The sequence below is a fragment of the Artemia franciscana genome, chromosome 5, assembly GCF_032884065.1.
Source record: "Artemia franciscana chromosome 5, ASM3288406v1, whole genome shotgun sequence".
In the NCBI taxonomy this organism is placed as follows: Eukaryota; Metazoa; Arthropoda; class Branchiopoda; order Anostraca; family Artemiidae; genus Artemia; species Artemia franciscana.
In genome coordinates this window covers 20,464,360-20,489,808 of record NC_088867.1, presented here as the reverse complement: position 1 = coordinate 20,489,808, position 25,449 = coordinate 20,464,360, and the positions used below count along the sequence as shown (strand labels likewise).

The 25,449-nt window shown below is 33.5% G+C and overlaps 1 protein-coding gene across 3 annotated transcripts in view; it reads right to left on the bottom strand.

Annotated features, from left to right (window-relative positions):
* Positions 1 to 10,740: 10,740 nt before the first annotated feature.
* Positions 10,741 to 25,449, bottom strand: part of LOC136027081 (huntingtin-like) — a 187,663-nt gene continuing 172,954 nt past the window's right edge. For 2 of the 3 annotated variants that reach the window (XM_065704020.1, XM_065704021.1), the window contains exons 34-39: positions 24,994 to 25,183; positions 21,432 to 21,573; positions 19,665 to 19,746; positions 17,931 to 18,093; positions 15,429 to 15,647; positions 10,741 to 10,950 (exon numbers count right to left, since the gene is read on the bottom strand). In XM_065704020.1, coding sequence (XP_065560092.1) covers positions 10,882 to 10,950; positions 15,429 to 15,647; positions 17,931 to 18,093; positions 19,665 to 19,746; positions 21,432 to 21,573; positions 24,994 to 25,183 — 865 coding nt within the window. In that variant the 3' untranslated portion in view covers positions 10,741 to 10,881. Of the gene's footprint in view, positions 10,951 to 15,428; positions 15,648 to 17,930; positions 18,094 to 19,664; positions 19,747 to 21,431; positions 21,574 to 24,993; positions 25,184 to 25,449 lie in introns of those variants that run through there. The other variant, XR_010617489.1, reaches the window with a different exon arrangement.

Genomic DNA, 25,449 nt, shown 5'->3' with positions numbered 1-25,449 from the left:
TCCTTACACTCTACGTTCACATTCAAAATGAATGTGACATTCAAAATGACCTAGGACAAAAGTAGAACTGCAAGGTATTCGTTTGTAACATTTTGAGTGTTCCATGCTTGGGGGTTCTGAAGTCCATCTCAATCTATTTCAAACACAATTTCAAGAAAAAAGTATTTGGAGTCTTACCTTTATCCATATTTTGTAGATGAAACATTTCTATTAAATAATTGTAACTAGTAATCTGCTGCAGTACATATTTCCATGTGATTCATATTACTTATTTTCTTCTTCTTCTTTAGTGAATCGTAGGGTAAACTTTTCCTTAAATCCGTTCCTTTTCTTTCCTCGAAAGTTTTGTAAAAGAATGAACTTGAACTTGAAAAAAAATCTTAGAAACAAAATAAGAAATATTATTTTTTGGAGTAGAAAAAAGCCCAAAACAAGCCAAACTAAAAAATAATAAGCCCAGTTTTCCGCCCCAAGCCCGCAAAAAAAAAAACGCCCGCCCCAGCCCTGAGAAATAAGCCACCGGGGCTTGAAACAAGCCAATCTGGCAACAGTGCGTGGGAAGGACATGCGTCAGCATGTTTGTATTATAGAACAATAGGAAGAAATAAGTAAAATATAATAAAAACCCTAATAATAAAATATAAATGTACTAAATATAATAAAAACCCTAGACTGACTGGCATGCGTAAATTATTACACATAAAACTATTTAAAATGGCATGCGTAAGTTATTATACAATAAAATTATTTAAACATGTATTTATTTAAATAACCAAATTTGTATAACAAAATATAACAGTTAAATATTCTTTTAGTAAAACAATGGACACACTCATATTCAAGGGTTTTTATAGGATTTCTTCAGACATACAAAAGAACAAATAATTAAGGAAAAGTTTAAACAATAATGCCCTTCTCCATCCGCCCAAAGTTATAAAGTAAACCTATAATAGATTATTGTACAAAACTAATAATGATCGAAAACCTCAACTGAATTTACAAAATTTGTCCAAAATATAAACTATAATACACTATTCGAATTCTGAAGCAAAATTGAAAAAATATGAATAAAAAAAATTAACCAACAATAAAACCATGCTGATTAAACATGAAAAAAAATCGTTTAAAAACTTTTCTACGTTAGATGGAATTATTCATTTCAATCTTTATTAAATTTAGGTTTTATTTATTCAGTGATGTAATTTCTGTTTGTTTTGATTTGAACTATCATGTGATTTCTTTTTGCTTGTCTTGTGTTTTAATATTACTCTTTATTTTCTTTGAAAAACTTACTTTTTCGAGAATGTTAAAAAAAACTTATTATAATAGACAACCTTTTCCGTCAAAACTAGAAAAATTATATTTTAAATAGTTCAAATGAAACATAGTCACGTACAACTATATTCTGGGTCCTGAGCATTTTGAAGGAGAACCATGCCTCTTTTCAGCCACGTTTGGTAAAAGATTAAATTTTTAAAAAAACAAGTTTTTTTTAACTAAAGTAAGGAGCGACATTAAAACTTAAACGAGCAGAAATTACCCCGTATATGAAAGGGGCTGTTCCCTCCTCAGCGCCCCGCTTTTTACGCTAAAGTTTCACTCTTTCTCTCAACTCTACTTTTTAAAACAGTAAAACTTTAGCATAAAGAGCAGGGTGTTGAAGAAGGAACAGCCCCTTTCATATGAGGGGTAATTTTTGCTCGTTTTAAGTTTTAATGTCGCTCCTTACTTTCAGTAGAAAAAAACTTGTTTTTTTATTTAATTTCTGAACGTTTTTTAGTTAATACATGTTTTGATTTCGGCTCTCCGCAGATGAATAATTAAAGCCAAATTTGCATATTTTTTTATTTAGCTAAATGACTTTCCCATAGTTTTGATCGAATAATTTTGAGAAAAAAGGAGGGCGAAGGCCCTCCAATTTCTTGGGTACTTAAAAAGGCAACTAGAACTTATTAATTTTTTACGAACGTTTTCATTAGTAAAAGATATACGTAAGTTACGAATTAGCTTACGTAACAAACTTCTATGTTCGTATGTTCTTATCAAACAGTTCGTGGCAACGAACTGTAGTAAGGAGCGACCCGGCTCAATAGTAACCGAAACTCTAAGAAATGGAATTTTAATACCAATAGTTACATCAAAAATATTGTATTTTAATTTTGATTTTAAATATATAACTTTCATCAAGATTAACCTTGCCTATCAAAAGTTACGAGCCTGAGAAAATTTGCCTCATTTTAGAAAATAGGGGGAAACACTCCCTAAAAGTCATACAATCTTAAAGAAAATCACACCATCAGATACAGCTTATCAGAGAACCCTATTGTAGAAGTTTCAAGCTCCTATCTACAAAAATATAGAATTTTGTATTTTTTTCGAGAAGGCAGATCACGGATGCGTGTTTATTTGTGTGTTTCTTTTTTTGTTTTGTTTTTTTTTCCCAGGGGTGATCGTATCGACCCAGTGGTCCTAGAAGCGAGAGGGCTCATTCTGACGGAAATGAAAAGATCTAGTTCCTTTTTCAGTGACCACAAAATTGGAGGGCACCCAGGCCCCCTCCCACGCTAATTATTTCCCCAAAGCCACCAAATCAAAATTCTGAGATAGCCATTTTATTCAACGTAGTCAAAAAACCTTATAACTATGTCTTTGGGGACGACTTACTCCCCCATAGTCCCCGTGAGAAGGGCCACAAATTACAAACTTTGACCAGTGCTTACACATAGTAATGGTTATTTGGAAGTGTACAGACGTTTTCAGGGGGATTTTTAGGTTGTGGGGGGATTGATAAGAGGGGGATATGTTGGGGGAACTTTCCTTAGAGTAATTTGTCACGGGGGAAGAAAATTTTCATGAAGGGAGCGCAGGATTTTCTAGCATTACTTAAAAAACAATGAAAAAATAAATATGAAAAAGTTTTTTCAACTGAAAGTAAGGAGAAGGATTAAAACTTAAAACGAACAGGAATTATTACGCATATGATGGGATCACCTCCTCCTAATACCTCGCTCTTTACGCTAAAGTATTTTTAGTAATTTCAACTATTTATTCTACGGCTTTTGTGATTCAGGGGTCATTCTTAAGGAATTGGGGCAAAATTTAAGCGCTAGGGTCAAGAGCGAGGTACTGACAAGGGGATGAACCACTTCATATACTCAATAAAAACATGAGAATACAGAAGTTCGTATCGTAAGCTAATTTGTAAGTTACATATATCTTTTACTAATAAAAAAAGTTGTAAAAATTAAAAGTTCTAGTTACCTTTTTAAGAAACCAAAAACTCGGAGGGAAACTAAGCCTCCTCCCCCGCTCCTTTTTTCTCAAAATCATTCGATCAAAACTATGAGAAATCCATTTAGCCAAAAAAATAAATATGCAAATTTCGTTTTAATTATTCATCTGCGGTGAGCTAAAAACAAAACATGCTTGATTCAAAAACCTTCAGAAATTGAATTTAAAAAAAAACAGTTTTTTTTGGCGGAAAGTAAGGAGCGACATTAAAACTTAAGACGAACAGAAATTACTTCGTATATGAAAGGGGCTGATTCCTCATCAAAGCCCCGCTCTTTATGCTAAAGTTTTTTACTGTTTTAAAAAGTAGAGTTAAGATGAAGAGTCAAACTTTAGCGTAAAGAGCGGGGCGTTGATGAAGAAGCAGCCCCTTTCATATACGAAGTAATTTCTGTTCGTTTTAAGTTTTAATGTCGCTCCTTACTTTCCATTAAAAAAACTTGTTTTTCTTAATTTAATTACGTATATGAGAGGGTTCGCCCACTCGTCAATACCTCGCTCTTTACACTAAAGCTTAAATTTTGTCCCCCTGAATCACAAAGGCCGTAGAAAAATAGTTGAAGTTACTAAAAATACTTTAGCGTAAAGAGTGAGGTATTGGGAGGAGGTGAACCCCTTATATGCGTAATATTTTCTGTTCGTTGTAAGTTTTAATGCTAATCCTTACTTTCAGTTGAAAAAACTTTTTCATATTTATTTTTTCATTGTTTTTTTAAATAAAGCTAGAAAATGCCGCGCCCCCTTCATGGAAACCTTCTTCTCCCATGACAAATTCCTCCATGGAAAGTTTCGCCCACATAACCCCTCTTCTTAAACCCTCCTCCCATCAAAAAATCCTCCTGAAAATGTCTGTACACTTCCCAATAACCATTACTATATGCAAACACTAGTCAAAGTTTGTAACTTACAGCAAATCCCACGGGGACTGTGGGAGGAGTAAGTCTTCCCCAAAGACATAGTTATAAGGTTTTTCGACTATGCTGAATAAAATGGCTATCTTAGAATTTTGATCTGACGACTTTGGGAAAAAATGAACGTGGAGGGGGCCTAGGTGCCCTCCAATTTTTTTGTCACTTAAAAAGGGCACTAGAACTTTTAATTTCTGTTCGAATGACCGCTCTTGCAAAATTCTAGGACCACAGGGTTGATACGATCACCCCTGGGAAAACAAAAAAACAAACAAACAAATAAACACGCATCCGTGATTTGTCTTCCGGCAAAAAATACAAAATTCCGCGTTTTTGTAGATAGGAGCTTGGAACTTGTACAGTAAGGTTCTCTGATACGCTGAATCTGATGGTGTGATTTTCGTTTATATTGTATGAATTTTAGGGGTTATTTCCCCCTATTTTCTAAAATAGGGTAAATTTGCTCAGACTCGTAACTTTTGATAGGTAAGACTAAGCTTGATGAAACTTATATATTTAAAATCAGCATTAAAATTCGATTTTTTTTATATAGCTATTGGTATCAAAATTCCGTTTTTGTAGAGTTTTGGTTACTAGTGAGCTGGGTCGCTCCTTACTATCGTACCACAAACTGTTTGAAAAAGACCAGACGATTTTTTGACGTCTGTTTTAGATGACTTGAACTAATACGGCCTTATAGGCTAATCTTCCTAACTTTTCTTAGAAATCACACCATCAGATACAGCTTAGAAAATCACACCATCAGATACAGCTTATCAGAGAACCCTTTTGTAGAAGTTTCAAGCTCCTATCTACAAAAATGTAGAAGTTTGAATTTTTTGCCAGAAGGCAGATCACGGATGCGTGTTTATTTGTTTGTTTGTTGTTTTTGTGTGTGTTTTTTCCCCAGGGGTGATTGTATCGACCCAGTGGTCCTAGAATCTTGCAAGAGGGCTCATTCTAACGGAATTGAAAAGTTCTAGTGCTCTTTTAAGTTACCAAAAAACTGGAGGGCACCCAGGCCCCCTCCCATGCTAATTATTTCCCCAGAGTCACCAAATCAAAATTCTGAGATAGCCATTTTATTCAACGTAGTCAAAAAACCTTATAACTATGTCTTTGGGGACGACTTACTCCCCCATAGTCCCCGTGGGAGGGGCCACAAATTACAAACTTTGACCAGTGCTTACACATAGTAATGGTTATTTGGAAGTGTACAGACGTTTTCAGGGGGATTTTTAGGTTGTGAGGGGATTGATAAAAGGGGGATATGTTGGGGGAACTTTCCTTGGAGTAATTTGTCATGGGGGAAGAAAATTTTCATGAAGGGAGCGCAGGATTTTCTAGCATTACTTAAAAGACAATGAAAAAATAAATATGAAAAAGTTTTTTCAACTGAAAGTAAGGAGAAGGATTAAAACTTAAAACGAACAGAAATTATTACGCATATGATGGGCTCACCTCCTCCTAATACCTCGCTCTTTACGCTAAAGCATTTTTAGTAATTTCAACTATTTATTCTACGGCTTTTGTGATTCAGGGGTCATTCTTAAGAAATTTGGACAAAATTTAAGCTTTAGGGTAAAGAGCAAGGTACTGACGAGGGGATGAAACCCCTTCATATACTCAATAAAAACATGAGAATACAGAAGTTCGTTACGTAAGCTAATTTGTAAGTTACATATATCTTTTACTAATAAAAACAGTCGTAAAAAATTAAAAGTTCTAGTTACCTTTTTAAGTAACCAAAAAATCGGAGGGAAACTAAGCCTCCTCCTCCGCTCCCTTTTTTCTCAAAATCATTCGATAAAAGCAATGAGAAAGCCATTTAGCCAAAAAAAATAAATATGCAAATTTCGTTTTAATTATTCATCTGCGGAGAGCCAAAATCAAATATGCATTGATTCAAAAACCTTCAGAAAATGAATAAAAAAAACAAGTTTTTTTAATCCAAAAAGATAGTTAATATGATATTGTAAATAGATGTTCCATCCAACTCAATGCCAGAAAATATAGGTTTTATGTCTTGGATGCCTATTGTATCTCCAATTTGGCGTTACAAAAATTTTAAGACCAACAGACTACTGTTTTCTGATTGAACCGGCTTACAATATAATCAAAATCTTAAATCACTCAGCAACCAATTGGCTTCAGGGTTTTAAAAATATTTTGAGTTGGCTTTAAGAATGACAGATTTAAAAGCCAATTGAAGTCATTCCACTAACCCATTAGAAGTGAATTCTATTTTGCGGATGCCAATTCAAAGAATTTTCAATATGGAATCACTTATATTAAAGATAGATCGGGCATATCTTTCTTAACAGCAAATTGTATTTATTGAATAATTGAATAGGCTTTTTAAAACTCAGTAGCTATTTAAAAGATATTAAAATTCTAACTGATTTTAAAATGGTCAATTAAAAGCCAAACCGAAACAAAATTTCAGAACTTAAAAGCCAATCAAAAGAACATTTGGTAATTATATATCGGAAAATCTAAGTTCTTAAAATCAAATTTGACGAAGTTGATGCAAGCCATTTAAAGCTAGCTTAAAGTATGATAGCTCAATCTCGTCACTGTAGAAGGGTTGAAGATAACTGTGGCGAGCAAAAGTAGATAACACCAAGCTGTAGAGGAGGAATGCAGCTATCATAATGCCACAATTGCACTTGAACTAGAAAGCCATTATCTGTTCCCATTGCCACCACTAAAAGGTCTAAGTTCTTCTTTATTTATCGAGGAATAGATTATGAAATAGTGATGATAGGACAATTAATGGCATACAAAGGTTTGAAAAATTTAGATATAAAATTAGGAAAAAAACATATTCTAATTGTGAGTTTTAAGTTATTATTTGTCATTTTTATTTGTAACATTGTTATATATTTTTTTTTCTTCTATTGTTGATTGAGCTGTATGAAGGAGTGTTGTGGATTTTTTTTTCTCGTCGTTACGGTGACTTAAGTAGCAACTCATAACTCAGTATTTGATGTATAATAAGTATTCCAGGCACGCCCGTAGGACAATCTGCCTTTACAAGTTCATGGGCAGGCTAAAAAATTTAGTTGAAAGACTTTGTTTTTCATATCTATATATATAAATCTATGTATTTTTAGGTTTTATTCTTGTTAATAAACTTAGCTTCATGAGGGTGTTAACAAGCTTGTCCCGACTGCATATTCTCAAGAAGCTGTTAATAAAAAAGCAAGCACAGACTTGAAGTTGAACTCGTTTGTCCCCTAACTTTTGTGTGCATCTGTAGTCAAACTTAAAGATTTTACCAAGAAGTTTTCAACAAAACATCCCACTAGCTGCTTTTTAAAGAAAACCACAGCTATATTTCAGATTTTGCGCAACTTTGTACCAGCATTTTTGCAGACAAGTACGACTCTATTTTGCATTGGAATTTTGTAATACACATGATAAAACATATACAGGGATCGAGTGAATAGCCAGTTGTTGAAAATAGACCGCATTGAATAGTTGATCATTTTTGTGTGATTCTGTTGGTGTTCGCGGGATTATGCTGATTATTTCGAAGTAATATTAGAAGTTTAACAGCAGGAAACGGATTGGAATTCATGTTATAACACTATTGGGATAGTTAAAATTCTTTGGCTCATTAAAAAAATATTTTGAATTTCACTTTTCCAAAAATCACAGCATAAGGAAGCAAAGGATAACTAATTAAAATTTAGAAGTTTGGTAAGAATGGGGACTGCAACAAAGAGTAAACTCAATTTCGCCTCTAATGAAAACAATCAACGCCATCTGAAGTTTTTTTGCACAATAATATTAATGCATTGAAAATCAAAGCTTTTCTATGATGAAAAACTCTTCATTGATTCCTTAGATCTAGCGTCTATATAGTTTCCTACTGGCTAATAGTTGGCTGAGTGAGACCCAACTCAGATTTTGTTCATTTTATTTAATTATTTGTGAATATTAAAATAAAAAGTTGAAAAATAAAAAGTTGAAGTTCTTTGAACTTAAAACCTATCTTTGAAAAGAACCCTGAAACATTTCTCTATAAAGTTTGAGCACCCCACCAGGAGGGAGAGAAAAAAGGGAACTTGACTTACTTCCTTTGACTTAAAGATCTTGCTCAGCAGGGTCGACAGCGTACAGGGAACTGGTTGACAGTGCCAGAAGTCTTTTCCAAGTAGCCCTGCCCAGGGGTAAGGATGGGGCCTCGTTTGGGTTGATGTTGCGGCTGAGAAGTGTTGGTTTATTACATCAGCCCATCTAGTGCGTGGCCTTCCTCGAGAGCAATTCCAGCCATTTTCAGAGGGATTGAAGTCCGAGATGATCCTTGCGGGGGTACTTAGTGGGAGACGGAGTAGGTGGCCGTACCACCTTAGAGAGCGGGCTTCTACTTGGGTAGAGAGATTAGCCAGCCTAAAGGTCTTCAGGATCTCAGTATTGCAAATCTTGTCATAACATTTGGAGCCTTTGACTCGACGCAGGAGTCTAGTCTGAACGCCATCGACCTTTCTTAGCTGTGTCTGGGTTATTGGCCATGTCTCAAATGAGTGCATCATGATGATTGACACTGTGGCGTTGTTAATTTGGGCTTTAGTAAGGTGGCTAATTTGCGGTTTGTGGAAGACTCCTTTCAGGAGTCGTCCGAACACGAAGCTTGCCTTGGCTCATCTGGCTGACATTTTGGTGTCAAGTGTGCCATTTGAGGATGTGTGCCAAATGTACCACTATGTGAAGTGATTGTCTTTGTTGCTCAGAATGGGGTTCCGTTATTCTTCTGAATAGAGTTCTCGACCATGGTGATTCCAGTGGTAAAACTTTCAGTTCGGTCTAACACCTGTAGCAGCCTGGGTTTAATTATTCAAATGGGTTTTAACGTTGGTGTCGTTCCAAAGATTTTATGTATTGGAGTGGTTAGCCCAATTCTGAAAAAAGAATGAGCCCAAATTATTGTGTTAATCATATAGGCCAGTGAGCTTCTGAATGTTGACCACTTAAAAGAAAAGTCTATTAAAAGAAAAGTGTACCATTCCAGTTCAGGTTCCAGTCTGGTTTCGGTCGTTTTCTTGTCCTTAGAAGTCTCTGTAATATGCTCAAGAGATATAGAAGCATTTCGGAGAGCTGTTTCTCGGAGGAAACGATGCTACTCATACTTTTGGCTCCCTTATCCACTCACAGACCATCTTGGAGTTGTATAGCCGTAGGATTTTTCTTGATGTAACTGTCCTATTATACCATGTGTATAGGAACCTAAAATTCCTTTTGAAGTTGGAACATGTACTTTTTGGATAGTGAGCTCCTTGTATTCGCTGGAGCGAAGCAAGGAGCCGTCACATCACCGACTATCTACAACAATGCGTCTCTCCCTCCGTAGATTGGTCTATCTATTAAATGCTATTCAAAAGAGCATACATCAGAGCTTTCTAATACGGACAATTTGTTAAATCCGTGCCAGTCAGTAGCTAGTTTACAACAGAGTTTCGATAATCTATCTGATAGACATGTACAAATAGGACTAAATATGAATGCTTCCAAGTCCTCTTCTTTAATTTTACGGTAGTCATGTGGCCAATAGTGTCTGTCTAGGTGATAGTGAGGAGGCACCAACCACTGTACTCACACATTTAGGTCTTCCGATTGGGTCTTCGATTAAAAATACGCTAAAGCTTTTGATTCGGAATACTGATCTGACATCTAATATTGCTTATACTAGTGTCGTTACATTCAAACTTAATCTAGAACGGAAAGCCCTTTCTCGAATATATAATAGTATGGCTCTCCTGGATATTCTATATTTGACCCCATTTCGGGACATTTTTACGAAATCTGATAGTCAAGGATTGCGAAAGTGTTATTTTAAGTATACTAAGTTTTTGCTTCACTCCCCTCGGTGGTCTTAATTATAGAAAACTTTTTCCACGTGAACAACATCACAGGGAACATTCGCAAAGTATAACCCGACACTGGGAAATGGAAATTTCCCAAAAAATCACTTCAATAAAATCGAATTGCCTGAATATTTGATTTCTAGTGGTAATTTAATCGAAGAGGTAGTTGAAAACTGCCTTGCAAATAAAAAATAAACGATGAAATGAAGGAACGTGTTATTCTCGAGCTACTGAACAGTTATAATATTAACTATAGTTAATATTAATGCTGAAGTTGTCTATTTGTCTACCAGAAGACTACAAATCGGAATACAAATTTGTCTTCCACCAGAAGACAAATGTGAACTGTAAAGAGGTATTGAATTAACGCCCAAATTGCTGATTTGCCACCCATAAATTAGAACTAAAGAAAAATAAAACAAAAATGCTAAAGCATAAATTAGATTGAACGTTCCTGATACATGCTTATAAGTATTGATAGAGACACCATTTTATTTATAAAATGAAATGAAGTTACAGTCATTTTGATAAAAATATTAAAAAAAACTATATTTCTTTTCACCGAGAAAAGGCTGGTTCCCTTGCACTTCACACTAGCAATAGTACTATACTCAATAAATAATACTGGCAAACTCTACTAAAATAATTATTTAAACAAACAAGTGACAAAAAAGACTTGAATATTTTTTTATTTTAAAAACAGCGTTCTGACTCTAGATAATCTAAAAAAGTCCTCACCTCAAATTTCAATAGATACATTTACAGATAATCACAACAAACGAATATAGCATAAATTTAAATTAACTTCAACTTCAATCTTTAATAGTATTCAACTTCTTATCCGCAATACGTTTTAATCGTTCCGCTTGATCTTTACAAGTCTGAAAACAAAAAATAAAAATAATTAGCACTCAATATCAAACAAGTTGGACTAGTTTGTTGGACTGGCGGGGGTTAGAATGTTTTCGAATGTTTTTCTTAGTAGAATAAAAGTATAATTAAAGTTTAGTATATATTAGTATAATTAAAGTTGAGCAAATTTAAAGTAAGCAAATTATCAAAGTAAGGTCCATGAGACTTTAAGGACCTTTTAAGATCCATGAGAAGCCAAAATGAAGCACTCTAGTTTATTTTCTTTTTCTGAAAATTCTTTTTTTAAAGGAATTTTCAAAAGCATACAATCTGTATGAATATGCCAAAAGACTAGATATTCTCGCCTTTTGTAAAAAAATAGCAATGATAGGAAGAATAGCCGTAATGACAGGAATAACAGTAAATAAACAAAAACATTAATGACAGGAAACTTCCCTAATCTAAAATATTTGGCCTTCAAAACAAGAGAATTTTCCTGAAAATGGATGCGTTTCCCAACAGCCCACTTAAAATACTCTGTTGTAGCTGTTGAATCGTCATGACGGTTAAACTTACTTCTTGAGCAAAATTGCAGGTGTATGAACACAAGATCAAAACTTTAGGCCCTATAATATAGTTCTATCCCAAGGTCTTTATAAGTTTAGGACTTAGACGCGAAAAATATAATTTTAGTGAGAAAATCTTGATGTTCAAAGTACTTCTGCAAGAGAGAAAAGAAGTAATTACGCAAATACAGCAAATCTTTGATGAAATAAAATTAGTTCGACAAATTCATAAATTCTAAAGAGCTTTTATTTATTTATTTTTTAGCATGACAGGCTCGTAGGCTATAAATATCCGTAAATGTAAGTGAAAAATTCACTAAGGTTAACTACACCCAAAACAAAGTAAAAGTGGAGATCATTCCCCGAGGCACACCAATGGGAGAATTGTCAGTGTCCCCTAGACTTGGAAAAATATCTTTTTTTGGTATTTTTGCAAAAAAGTCGAAAAAAAAACAACAAATCCTACCCTCCTCAATGATTAAAAAAAAATACAATTTTGATTTTCAAACAGTTCGTGGTAACGAACTGTAGTAAGGAGCGATCCGGCTTAATAGTAACCAAAACTCTAAAAAATTGAATTTCGATATCAATAGCTACATCAAAAGAATCGCATTTTAATGCTGATTTTAAATATATAAGTTTCATTAAGTTTAGTCTTACCCATCAAAAGTTAAGAGCCTGAGAAAATTTGCCTTATTTAGGAAAATAGGGGGAAACACCCCCTAAAAGTCGTACGATCTAAACGAAAATGACACCATCAGATTCAGCGTATCAGAGAACCCTACTGTAAAAGTTTCAATCTCCTATCTACAAGAATGTGGAATTTTGTATTTTTTGCCAGAAGACAAATCACGGGTGCGTGTTTATTTGTTTGTTTTTGTTTTGTTTTTTTTCCCAGGGGTCATCGTATCGACCAAGTGGTCCTAGAATGTCGCAAGAGGGCTCATTCTAACGGAAATGAAAAGTTCTAGTGCCCTTTTTCAGTGACCAAAAAAATTGGAGGGCATCTAGGCCCCCTCCCACGCTCATTTTTTTCCTAAAGTCAACGGATCAAAATTCTGAGATAGCCATTTTGTTCAACATAGTCGAAAACCATAATAATTATGTCTTTGGGGATGACTTACTCCCCCACAGTCCCTGGGGGAGGGGCTGCAAGTTACAAACTTCGACCAGTGTTTACATATAATAATGGTTATTGGGAAGTGTACAGACGTTTTCAGGGGGATTTTTTTGGTTTGGGGGTAGGGTTGGGGGAGGGGGATATGTGGGAGGATCTTTCCTTGGAGAAATATGTCATGGGGGAAGAAAATTCAATGAAAAGGGCGCAGGGCGCAGGACGAATCTGGTCACGTTAGAAAAAAACGTCAAATTCAGAGCTTAATATACAATGCTGGGTGTTCGGAGCCTCTCTATTATGGAGTATAATTTGAAAATAACACAACTATACGAGCGATAAAACATATATACCACAACCATAACTCAACTAACGAAAAAACTGCTAAGAGATAACACAACTGTAAAGCGAAAACAGGTGAAAACTAACGGGAAAATAAACGAACTAAGAGGTGGAAGGGGCCCAGAGAAAAAATACAATCCTTTTCCAATTTTGAGCCTAACTTCCGCAAAGGAGTAATAATGTCAGAAGCCCCGCAATACCGAATTATTTTCTTTTCAAACAGTTCGCGGTAACGAACTGTAGTAAGGAGCGACCCGGCTCAACAGTAGACGAAACTCTAAAAAACGGAATTTTGATGCTAAAATATACATTAAAAGAATCAGAGTTTCATGCTGATTTTAAATATGTACGTTTCATCAAATTTAGTCTTTGTCATCAAAAGTTACAAGCCTGAGAAAATTTGCCTTGTTTTATAAATAGGGGGAAACACCCCCTAAAAGTCACAGAATCTTAACGAAAATCACACAATGGCATTCGGCGTATCAGAGAACCCTGTAGTGAAATTTACAAGCTCCTATCTACAAAAATGTGGAATTTCGTATTTTTTGCCAGAAGACAAATAACGGGTGCGTGTTTATTTGTTTGTTTTTTTGTTTTTTTTCCCAGGGGTCATCGTATCTACCAAGCAGTCCTAGAATGTCGCAAGAGGGCTCATTCTGACGGAAATGAAAAGTTCTAGTGCCCTTTTCAAGTGACCAAAAAATTGGAGGGCACCTAGGCCCCCTCCCGCGCTCATTTTTTCTCCAAAGTCAACAGATCAAAATTTTGAGATAGCCATTTTGTTCCGCATAGTCAAAAACCATAATAACTATGTCTTTAGGAATGACTTAATCCCCCAAAGTCCCTGGGGAAGGGACTGCAAGTTACAAACTTCGACCAGTGTTTACATATAATAATGGTTATTGGGAAGTGTACAGTCGGTTTCAGGGGATTTTGGTTTTGGGGTGGGGTTGAGGGGAGAGGGCTATGTGGAAGGATCTTTCCATGGAGAAATATGTCATGGGGGAACAGCAATTCAATGAAAAGGGCGCGGGATTTTCTAAAATTACTATAAAAAAACAATGAAAAAATAAACATGGAAAAGTTTTTTTTTCAATTGAAAGTAAAGAGTAGCATTGAAACTTAAAATGAACAGAAATTATTACGCATATGAGGGGTTCTAAAAATACTTTAGCATAAAGAGCGAGGTATTTAGGAGGAGATAAATACCTCGCTCTTTATGCTATAGTATTTTTAGTAATTCCAACTATTTATTCTACGGCCTTTCTGATTCGGGGGTCATTCTTAAAGAATTGGGACAAAACTTACGATTTAGTGTAAAGAACGAGGTATTAACGAGGATACAAACCCTCTCATATACATAATAAAAATTAAAGAATATAAAAGTTTATTACGTAAGATAATTCTTAAGTTACATATATTTTTTACTAATAGAAAAATTCGTTAAAAATAAAAATTTATAGTTGCCTTTTTATGTAACTGAAAAATTGCATGGCAACTAGGCCTTTTTTCCCATCCCTTATTTCTCAAAATCGTCTGATCAAAACTAAGAGAAAACCATTTAGCCAAAAAAGGAATTAATATGCAAATTTCATTTTAATAATTTATGTGTGGAGAGCCAAAATCAAACACGCATTAATTCAAAAACGTTCAGAAATTACATAAAAAAAAACTAGTTTTTTTAACTGAAAGTAAGGAGCGACATTAAAACTTAAAACGAACAGAAATTACTCCGTATATGAAATGGGTTGTCCCCTCCGCAATCCCTCGCTCTTTACGCCAAAGTTTGACTCTTTGCCACAATTCTGCTTTATAATACAATTAAAAGCTTTAGCGTAAAGAGCGAGGGATTGCGGAGGGGACAACCCATTTCATATACGGAGTAATTTCTGTTCGTTTTAAGTTTTAATGTCGCTCCTTACTTTCAGTTAAAAAAAACTATTTTTTTTATGTAATCATTATAAAAAGCTATAAGTCTCCCCTTCATCCCTATATTTTTGTGAATTGACACCACTGCATATATTACCATCTGAATAAAATCTTTTCACCTGTCAGATTAACCAACCAACCATTTATTCGAATATCCCAGAGCATAAAAGGACATAGCTCGGATTTCAGGATACTCAAAATCAAGAGAATCCTCCACAGATGATAGGAGTGGAAGTAACAAAAAGTGCCAAAAAGTTTAGAATTTTTTCCAAATTTTGCCGAACGTTACTCATTCATACGCAGCCAAGACCATAGGTATGTTAGCCCAAGACCAGCCTAAGACCCAGCCCAGCCAGCCAAAGATAGCCCAAGACCATAGGTATGACCATAGGTAAGACCTTAGTTATTTTTTTAGAGCATTCAGAGAAACTTAAAGTTCCTGTGAATAAAAGTTTCTTTTTTTCTGTTCGGCTTTAGGCCCATTTTTCAAAAGTGCTACAACATTTCAACTCAATTAGACAAGAAACTTATGAGAAAAAAAAAATCAGTATCTTACTTGAGAACAGAAATTATTGAATACTAAATGAAATACATCCTCACAGTCCTCGGATAGTGAGCCAATATTCAAATTCCTTATTAAATCGTCCGTCGAAGCAAGTATAAGAATACAAGTCATGTACCAAAGTGATTCTCTGGCAAATAAACTTTCTGCACCAAGAGTGACCCAATTGGAGATTTTTTCTGCTTGCCCACTTGCCCTGGCATAAGAAAATACCTAAAAAGAAAATCAAAATATATATTTTTTTATTTTAATTAGTGACTTTGCGAATATCAAGATTTATCTAGTCCTCGTTTGAACCGAGAAAAAATTTTCTAACAAATTTCAATTGACTTAAATTAGTATCAGCTAAATTTCGGTATAAGTAAAATATAATTGGAAATGGGACAATAGCAACAATTATACGTGATCTTGGTAGTTGCATTTACTTTTTTTCAATTAACTAAAAAACACTTTCAAAAAGGAGTTTTACACAGAAAAATAGTAATATTAAACTTAAGACCAGGAGAAATAAAGCTCTATAATAATTCAAACTCAAAACGACTCGAAATTACTGCTATAAATAGATGAAACCAAAAACGAACAGAGATTAAAATGAATGACCATACCAAGCATAAAGATAGCTGATACACATATTGATGAATAAATAAATCTCACAACGTGCAAAAATTAAATTAAATATTCAAATCAAACTTGAAATGAACAGAAATTACTTAAAAAACATTTCAGCTACTGTCTAATATCCCCTCCTCTACCCATAAAAGTCATTTGCGTTTTATTAAAAACTATTATTTATCTTGAACAATATTCTCGAGTTTTTCGAAAACATCAACAAAAAATGAAAGATTAATGATTGTAATAATCAAGATCAATAGAAAGAACTAATGAAAGTAAGCTAAATATTGGATACATAGTGATGTTAACCCCCCGGAAACTCAGCGATTTAAGCTTTTATTTCACGAAAGTTTTTTTTATTTTTTTTGATGTTACAAAAACAAAAGAATTATAAATTAATTTATCTTTCCCAGGAAACTCAGCAATTCAAAATTTCAATTCAATGTAGTCTTTTTTTATTTTCAACATCATAAATAAATAAAAAATATTGTACTAATATTTTCAGTTTCATTTGTTGGGTTTCAATTATTCTCTGATAGTTATGACTTGTCATTTTGAGTTTGAATTATTATAGGGATTTATTTCAGCTGGTCTTAAGTTTAATTAAATAAAAAAACCTAATTTTTTTAGCTGAAAGTAAGGAGCGACATTAAAACTTAAAACGAACAGAAATTAATCCGTATATGAAATGAGTTGTCCCCTCCGCAATCCCTCACTCTGTACGCTAAAGCTTTTAATTGTTTTAAAAAGTAGAATTGTGGCAAAGAGTCAAACTTTAGCGTAAAGAGCGAGGGATTGCGGAGGGGACAAGTTGCAAGCAGTCACAAGTCATATTGGTAGCAGTCGTAAACAGTCTTAGTAGCAGACTCAAGTAGTCGGACTTAGAGTCACAGTAGTTGTTGTAAGGGTAGTGACCCTGAAAGTCCCAAGTTACTTGGGTACAAGTAAACATACCTTTGGACGTAGTCCAAGTTACATACCTTTATCTGTTCATGAAATAGTGCTTACCTGGCCTCACGATCGCTAGTGCAAGCTAGACTGCAAAATATACCACTGCCCTAGACAGCCGGGAGACAATTTAGGTTCTATTTGTAGATTCCTGGCATTATCTGTGAATTTCAATTTTAAGGTTTAAATATTAATTAAAGAGACAGCCGGGAGACAATTTAGGTTCTATTTGTAGATTCCTGGTACTATCTGTGAATTTCAATTTTAAAGTTTTAATATTAATCTTTACTACTACCTGAAAACATTTTGTATTTTCAGAAAATTTTGAAAGTTCATTAGTTTCATAAATTATGAGCAAGTGTTTGATTATTCAGCTTTATAGATGAGCTTTAGCAAAGGTTCTATCCTTGTGTCGTATACAAGATACAAACATTAAAGTGATAATTGGTATGCAGGTGAATAACAATGCTGCGGTTAAGGTAGGACATGGAGTTAGTAGCTGGTTTCATATTATGTCAGGCGTTAGGCAGGGTTGAGCCCTATCCACAATTATATAGATTATTTTGATGCAAGTTTGTCCTAACCAGAACACCGAATGAACACGAAATGAATTGGGGAAGTAAAACTCTTCAAGAGGTAGGTATATGAATTTAAAAAAATAGAAGTTTTATAAGTATTTTCAGAATTTTTTTTTAAGTTTACAGTCTGAAGTAATAGTTTTAACCATTAATATATGTATAGTTTACCTTAATTGCAAATAGAGTTTAAAACATTTTTTTTCGTATTTGATTGTTTTTATTAATACTTTAATTAGTTTTTAACTTTCAGCAATAATACTTAATTTCACATCACTTTAATCATTATTTCATTTTATCTAATTTTCTTCCATTATTTCTTTTTTTAATTAACTATTATTTTATTAAATTAGCTTAGCACCTGATTAACTACTTGAGCCATTTGTATTCTTCGATTTTTGTCTATACAAGAAAACTCGCAAATTGCTCTGTTCAGTGCCATCTCCAAAGTAAGGACTTGGCATAGCCAAGAGCCAATAAAGCTGGCAATCATCGCTGCTTCAAGAGTGGTGCCGCTCTTAAACCTGCAAATAAATCTATCTTATTTCACAATACCCAACAGGCACGTACAAATAATTTTTTTGAGGGGGAGGGGGGCAAAAATAAAAGTGTGAGGGGGGAATAAAAATGGAATTGTAAAGAAACTACAAAGGATAAAATTTGGCGGGGGAAGGGGGTCATTCAGAGCCCCCTCCCTGCGTACGGCTTTGATATTCACATATCTCACAACCTAAAAAATAGTTAAAATGTAGCGAAGCTAAAGATTATTTTAGGTCTGCCAATTGAATGTGTTTTTTATATATATTTTAGGAGGTCAGCTATACCGCAATTACTAGACTAATGATGTTAACTTTGTTTGTGCATATTGTATAATATTACTTGAATAATACAACTTATGCAAGAAAATAATTCTTAATTATTTATTTGATCTTTTTTTTTGTTACGGCAGAGATATATCATAGTAATCTAAGGTTTAATTATGCTTATAATTTATTTTTACAATATCAATTTTTGTTATTGAGCAAACATTATAGTCTTAACCAATCTTCTGAAATTTCCCCCCAACAGTTATGAGTACTTCACTCTCAAACCCCATTTTTCGAGAAACCCCCAAACATTCACACACCTAACTTTTCAAGAATATACCGCCAATTTTTCCACCAAAAGTTTTCTTGAATCCTAAGATATATAAGATCTCATAAAGAAAGAGAACGATCAAAAATGGGTTTTTTAAAGGACAAATGAAAATACTGAAGAAAACACAGAAAGCGAATGTTTCGACAGAGCAATCGCCTCTCTTCTTCAGCGCGAACAAAATAATATAGTCTATAAAAAAAAAAAAAAAAAAAAAAAAAAAAAAAAAAAAAAAAAAAAAAAAAAAAAAAAAAAAAAAAAAAAAAAAACAGAAAGCAAGCGCGGAGAGTACAAGCACGGATATTTGGCGAATAACTCACTTTACTGTTTGTTAGGTATTTGATTTTATTTCTTTTACTTTTTGGTCTTTCATTGAATTTTTTGCGGTTTTCTTTCATTGGTTTTGTTGTACTTTCCGCGCTTGTTTTTTGGTTTTTGGTCTTTTCCTTGATCGTATTATTTTGTTCGCGCTGAACAAGAGAGGCGGTTGTTCTCTTGAAATATTTTCTCTCTGTGTCTTCTTCCGTATTTTCATTTGGCCTTTAAAAACTCCATTTTTGATCGTTTTCATTCTTTATGTTATGGCAGGCCGATGTGGTTTAAGAAATTACCTATATACAAGATCAATTAATAGTTGAATAGTAAAAAATGGTGGGAAAAAGTCAGAAAGGATGTTTAATGGCATAAAAACACGAGGAAGTACTGAAAAATTACAAAAATGGTGAGAGAAATTCAAGATAGGATGCTTAATGGCATAAAGACACAAGGAAGGACTGAAAAATTACAAAAATGGCGAGAGAAGGTCAAGATAGGATGATTAATGGAATAAAGAGACATGGAAGTATTGAAAAATTACAAAAATGATGTAAAATAGCCATATAAAAATTTCGGAACAAAGTCAGCAGTTTCTGTTTATCTCATAAAATTGAATTTCTTAAATACAAAAATACTCCAGTCTTACCGATCAAACAATATTCCTATGCACTCCATTGAGAGTAGATTAATTTCCTCTCTTTCATCTTGACAAGAAGAATAATGAAATCCTGAAATTATTACGCAATTAAACTTATGAAAGAATCTCTTCTTACCTATTTTAATGGTTGGACAAACCACAAAAATGCTTTTCGGGGGGAGGGAGAGGTGGCATAGCAAAGGGTTATGAGTAAAATTAGCAAATAAAATCCCAAATAAAGGGTTTGTTACTTGATTTTGGACAAACACAATTTGTTTATTGGTTTATTTAAATCTCTGCAGTTATATCCAGCGTAAAATATTAATTTGACTTATATGTAATTAGCAATAAAGCTTTTAGAAATAAACCTTGTCTAATGGTTCCCATAGTATTAAGGAAACATTTTAGTGACATCAGAGTTCACTCGGAGGTCCCCTTTCTCCTTCGTTCCCCAAAGTAAACTTAATGTGTAGGTCCTTTAGAATTTCATTTTGATTATAAATTTCACTGTTTTTTTTTATCAGCCATATTGCTTAAAACAGAAAATAAACATTTACAATTAGCATTCGTCACAACATTTTAAATATATTCGAATTGTCGTTGTATAAAGGATGGAAGTTATAAAAGGTTTCATTCCTTATCTTATTAGTCATATTTTTGCACTATTATACTGTTGAATTTGTTTCTATTGGGAAAGATATTTCCCTCCATTTCCTTTGCAGCTTCAACAATAAAAAGAAAACTAATCAAAAATTTTGAAAAATTGTTACTTTACTTTTATATCATTCATTTTAGTTTATTAATTTTACTTTAATTTTTCTTCTGATTTATTTTTATTATTTTAAGTTTTAAACTCCTTTTTTTTAAACTTTACTTTAATTTCGTATTTTAATTTCAAGATTCTTTTTCATAGGAAGTACCTTTTCTACTAGGATTTAAGGCCAGTACAACGATAAAATCAACTGAAATAAAATTGATTTTTCGACTTTCCGAAGATGAAAAGAATAAAGACGCATGTTTTATTGATGAATTAATTTTTGATTTACTTTAATTAAGTTTTAAACACAATATGCAGGCGTATAACAGACGTAGTTACTGCTTGAAATTATACATCATCTTTGCACTGCAATCGAACTTGTGCAGAAATAATCTTCAAAGTATGAAGTAATTATACGGCTAATAAGATGTTAAGGGGTGAAGGGTTAAGTTTAATTGTTATCAATATTTATATTCAATAATTTACCCAGAGGTTAATTTTCACAGGTTGAGAACAACAATGCTAAAGAAAAAAGAGAGACATTGAGAGGAAAATGGAGAGTGGACGGGAGAGAGAGACAGAGAGAAAGGGAAAGAGGGGAGGGTAAGAGAGAGAAATATAAGGTTCTGTAATTTTATAAACTCCAGGCAAAGAAAGAAGAAAATGAGGAAAAAAAGGATGAACAATGATTGTACAATTCAGCTAATTTGGTAATCCAATTAATGTCTGGCTAAATAGCACTGAAGAAAAACGTAAAAAAAAAGTCAGAATCATTTCAAAACCACAAAATTAGTTTTACAATCTTAGCCTGTCGATTGTCCCAAACGATCTTATTTACCTAAACAACTTCAATTATTTGTTAAAAACACATTAAACAAAAAATTTACCCAATTTCCTGCAGCACTGTCTAGTCGTCCTTGGCCATCGAACTTGCGAAAGCCAGGAAACAAGACTGAAATTTTTACCATTTAGTCAGAATGGAATGCTTCAGTGCTAAATAACACTGAAGAAAAACGTACCAGTGTAGTAGAAGATCATAAGCAAGCTGGTACCAGTTCTGAAAACTTCCGCGCTTGGACTTTTGAGGCTTTTCATTGAATAGTTACCAATTAGACGGTAGCAAGTGTGAGATAGTCCTGATACGGCTAGTCTGAGAATACCCTGAAATTTGACAGTAGTAAGTAGAAATTTGATAGCAGGGATATTGAGATTCTGATATTCAATGCAAATGCAAAACTTTAGCCACTATACCTTACTGGTTGGAGTTATAGGAACAAATAAAACCTCAGGTAGGCCTATGGTCTTTGATTAAAAAAAAAATATAAGAAAAAGGCAAAAAAAAAACACATTTGGCGCAGAATAAATTTTACAAGCCCTAGCTCCTATAATGTACGTAATATTTAAGGATAGCAGATTAGAAACACATTCATAGAAATCCAAGGAACAGAAAAAGAATCATACCTAAGAATAAGAAAAGCTAACTTTTTTTGCCAAAATTCATCGCCCAGAGAATAGTATGAGATATTCGGAGGTGATGGAGTTCGTGCTGAATGATGCAGATCATGTCTACTGACCATGCATCTCTGGATATGAGGATTTCCGTAACTTAACACTCCCATCAGGGTGGCCTCAACCTTATAAGGCGAGTTAGAGCTCACCCTAGCAATGGATCCCGAGGGACTAGCAAGCTGGCATATCTTACCCTACCCCCGTGGAAGAAAAAGGGGAGCAAGAGAAGCTGTTCCAACTACGGAGACATAGCATTTCATTCAGTGCCTGGGAAGCTATTTGTTATGAACCTACTATTTAGATGAACGGGTATCACCCGAAGAAAGAGGAGAGTCCAGTAGGCGGGATTTACGCCCGAGAGATCCGCTTTCAAATAAATCCTTACTATGCACGGGTTTATAGAGAATATGAAAGAATTGGAGAGGAAAATATGCACAGGCTTTGTAAACTTCAAGGCTGCATTCGACTCGTTGGATCAGAACTCGCTATGACTGATCAATTTGGCTACCTGCCAAATACTGCAAGTTGTTTGAAAAGCTTTGCAAAGAGACGGAGAGTTGCAACTAAGTAAACAAAAAAAATGAGCAAGAGATTCAGTATAAATACCGTTGTACGCCAAGAATGTAAGGCCATCCCAGAACTTTTGAATTGCGTGATTGACTTTGTCATGCCACGAACTTCAAATCGCCTTTCTTTCTGTCTCCAGGTCGGAGATCGCTTTCCAACAGATACCGACTTTGCAGATGATCTTTCTCTCGTTACCAACTCAATCGACTAACTGATTAACGCTCTGGAAGTCCTATAGGAAGAGGTAGCAAAACTGGGGCTGAGAATTAACTGGTCTAAAAATGAGACAATGGCAACAGAGCCGCTAATCCTAAGTCTCACCCCTTGAGAAAATAAGTGCTTGCACAGCACTGATTGAACTTATAAGAACATTATCTTTCCTTGGCTCCGTGCTGTCTAATTTTCAACGTAGCACCTGAAATTAGGTATCCCTTTCCCAGGCCACACTGCCTTTCTACGACGAACAAATAAATGTTAAAATAGGGATAAATCCATTTAATTAGACAGTGAAAACAGGTATAAAAGTCAAGATATTTCAATCACATACACAGCGATCGTCATCAGTAGAAATATTAAAGTATTAAAATTGAAACTAATATATTCATACAAAACAGAATCATTAACTTTAGGGACATTCACAAAATAATGAACTTCCGGGCCATTCACTAGATTTTTTCGGAGAGAGTTCAATAACAAGGTTCATTCAAAGTCTTGATGTAAGTTTTCTTCTTTAATCTTGCCTAAATGTAAAATAAATTTTTAACGAAGGTGGCAAAGTATTCCGCGTTTTCTAATTGCAAACAAAATGTTGAGTTTATAGTTGTATACTTGGTTGGTCTCGTTTCCCCATATATACGACTTATTTTCGACGTAACACCTTAAATTAGGCATCCTTTTCCCAGACGAGACTGCCTTTCTATGACGAACAAATAAACATTCAAATGGGGATCAAATAACCCAAAAGTTGTATAGTTGTATATTTTTGTATAAATATATGTTAGTTTTAATTTTAATACTTTAGTATTTCTATTGATGACGATCGCTGTATATGTGATCAAAATATCTAAACTTTTGTACCTGTCTTCACTGTCTAAATAAATGTACTTATCCCCATTTGAACGTTTATTTGTGCTATCTAATAACAGTTTCAACTTAAAACAATATGACTGGTACCATTTGAGAATAATTTCATTAATCAATTAAAAATTAAACTCTTCTCAAATAATATATAAATTAAACATCAGGTCTCATCTTCCAAATTTGTTTCCCAAGTCTCAAACCTAATCGACAAGAGACAACCTCTGAAATATTTCTAAACAGAGACACTTTTCTAATCTGACACTTTAACAAATTAACAGAATAGGCCTTTCTTCTAAATAGAAACTGAAGATATAAAAGACAAACAAATCAAACATGAAGCGTTATCTAAAAAGAATTGATATAATAAAAAAAACGAGTTTCTACTGTTTTTGTTTTTATTTTTTGGTTCTATTTTTTCAAAAATGATCAGCTGAAATTTCAATAACTTTGAATTTACTTTTTACACAGGATCTGAAAACCGTCAACGCATATGAAAAAAAGCTCATATTTGTCTCTTTTTAATCCTTCCTTTCCAAAAAAGAAAGAAAAAATTACAAAAATTATACACATTTTTGACACTTTAATCAAGTTCAAGTTCAACTTTTTATTTTTAATATTAACGAATAAATAAATAAATAGAATACAACACTTTTGGGCTGCAGAGAAACCTATAAGGGTTTGAGGTCACGCGAAAGTCCACATAGCTACTTACCTGTTTAATCAAATTTTTAATTAAACCTACAATTATTAAATCCAAATAAAGTAACTACAAAATGAATATAAGTAAGATAAATGAATAAATAATAAAAAAAATAGGTGAATTGAAGATACTAATAGATGAACAAAAACATAAAAGATAACTAATAATAACAAACCCAATCTCCCATTACTCATCAATGACCAATTCCCTCTCCCCCATACATGTCCTCTAAATACCACCTCAATCATCCCTCTTGCAGCCCTTCTCTCAGGTCCAACCCTTCCTCTCAAAACACCATACTAAATTTCAACTTTTTTTTTGTCAGAACTATATTCCCAATTATGGGATAAATTATTTCCTTCCGTAATTTGACAGTTTAATACATAAGAAATGATTTTTTTTTACATAGTTAAACACCACTATCTACATAAGTAAAAACACTCAGCAAATGGTCAATTTCGGTTCCTTCCAATTTTATTTGGAAGATTTTTGCAATTTCTCTGCGATCAAAAGCTTAGGAGCAATATACTTAAAAAAATATATTAAAAAAACTTACATCTAGGAAAAAAAGAATAATTAAAAATTAATGGTATTAATTGATAAAATATTAATTGCGATAAATTAAAAAAACAATAAATATTTACTTTAAGGAATTAAATATTGATAAAATTAATCATAAAATTTAACAAAAAGGAAGAAAAAATTTAATTACAGAAAAAACTTACATCAAGAAGGAGTAAACGCAACTCAGGTGGCAAATTTCCACGGACAAGACAAGTCAAAGATTGATTAAGAACTGTACCAACTAAATCATAGTTTGTTATTTTTTCTCTGTGGTACTCTGCCAGGTAAAATCCAAGTTTGAACCACAGCAAAATTCCTTCTACCACACAAAGATTGCCACTCAATAGTGCCCTACAAACGACTATACTACAATCACGAAAATATTAAAACGAAAGAGCAATAAAAGAAAAAAAAAACTAATATTTGAAAAGTTTTCAACATCTAATACAATTAAAATAAAACTTATATATTATATTAAAAACTTATATAATAAAACATAAATAGAGCATAGTATTATACAGTAAAGTATAATTTCATGGTAGTTAATTTACCATATACAAAAAGTCAAAAAAGGAAGAAAAGTTAAAATAAGAATGAATTATTCGAATGACTTAGTG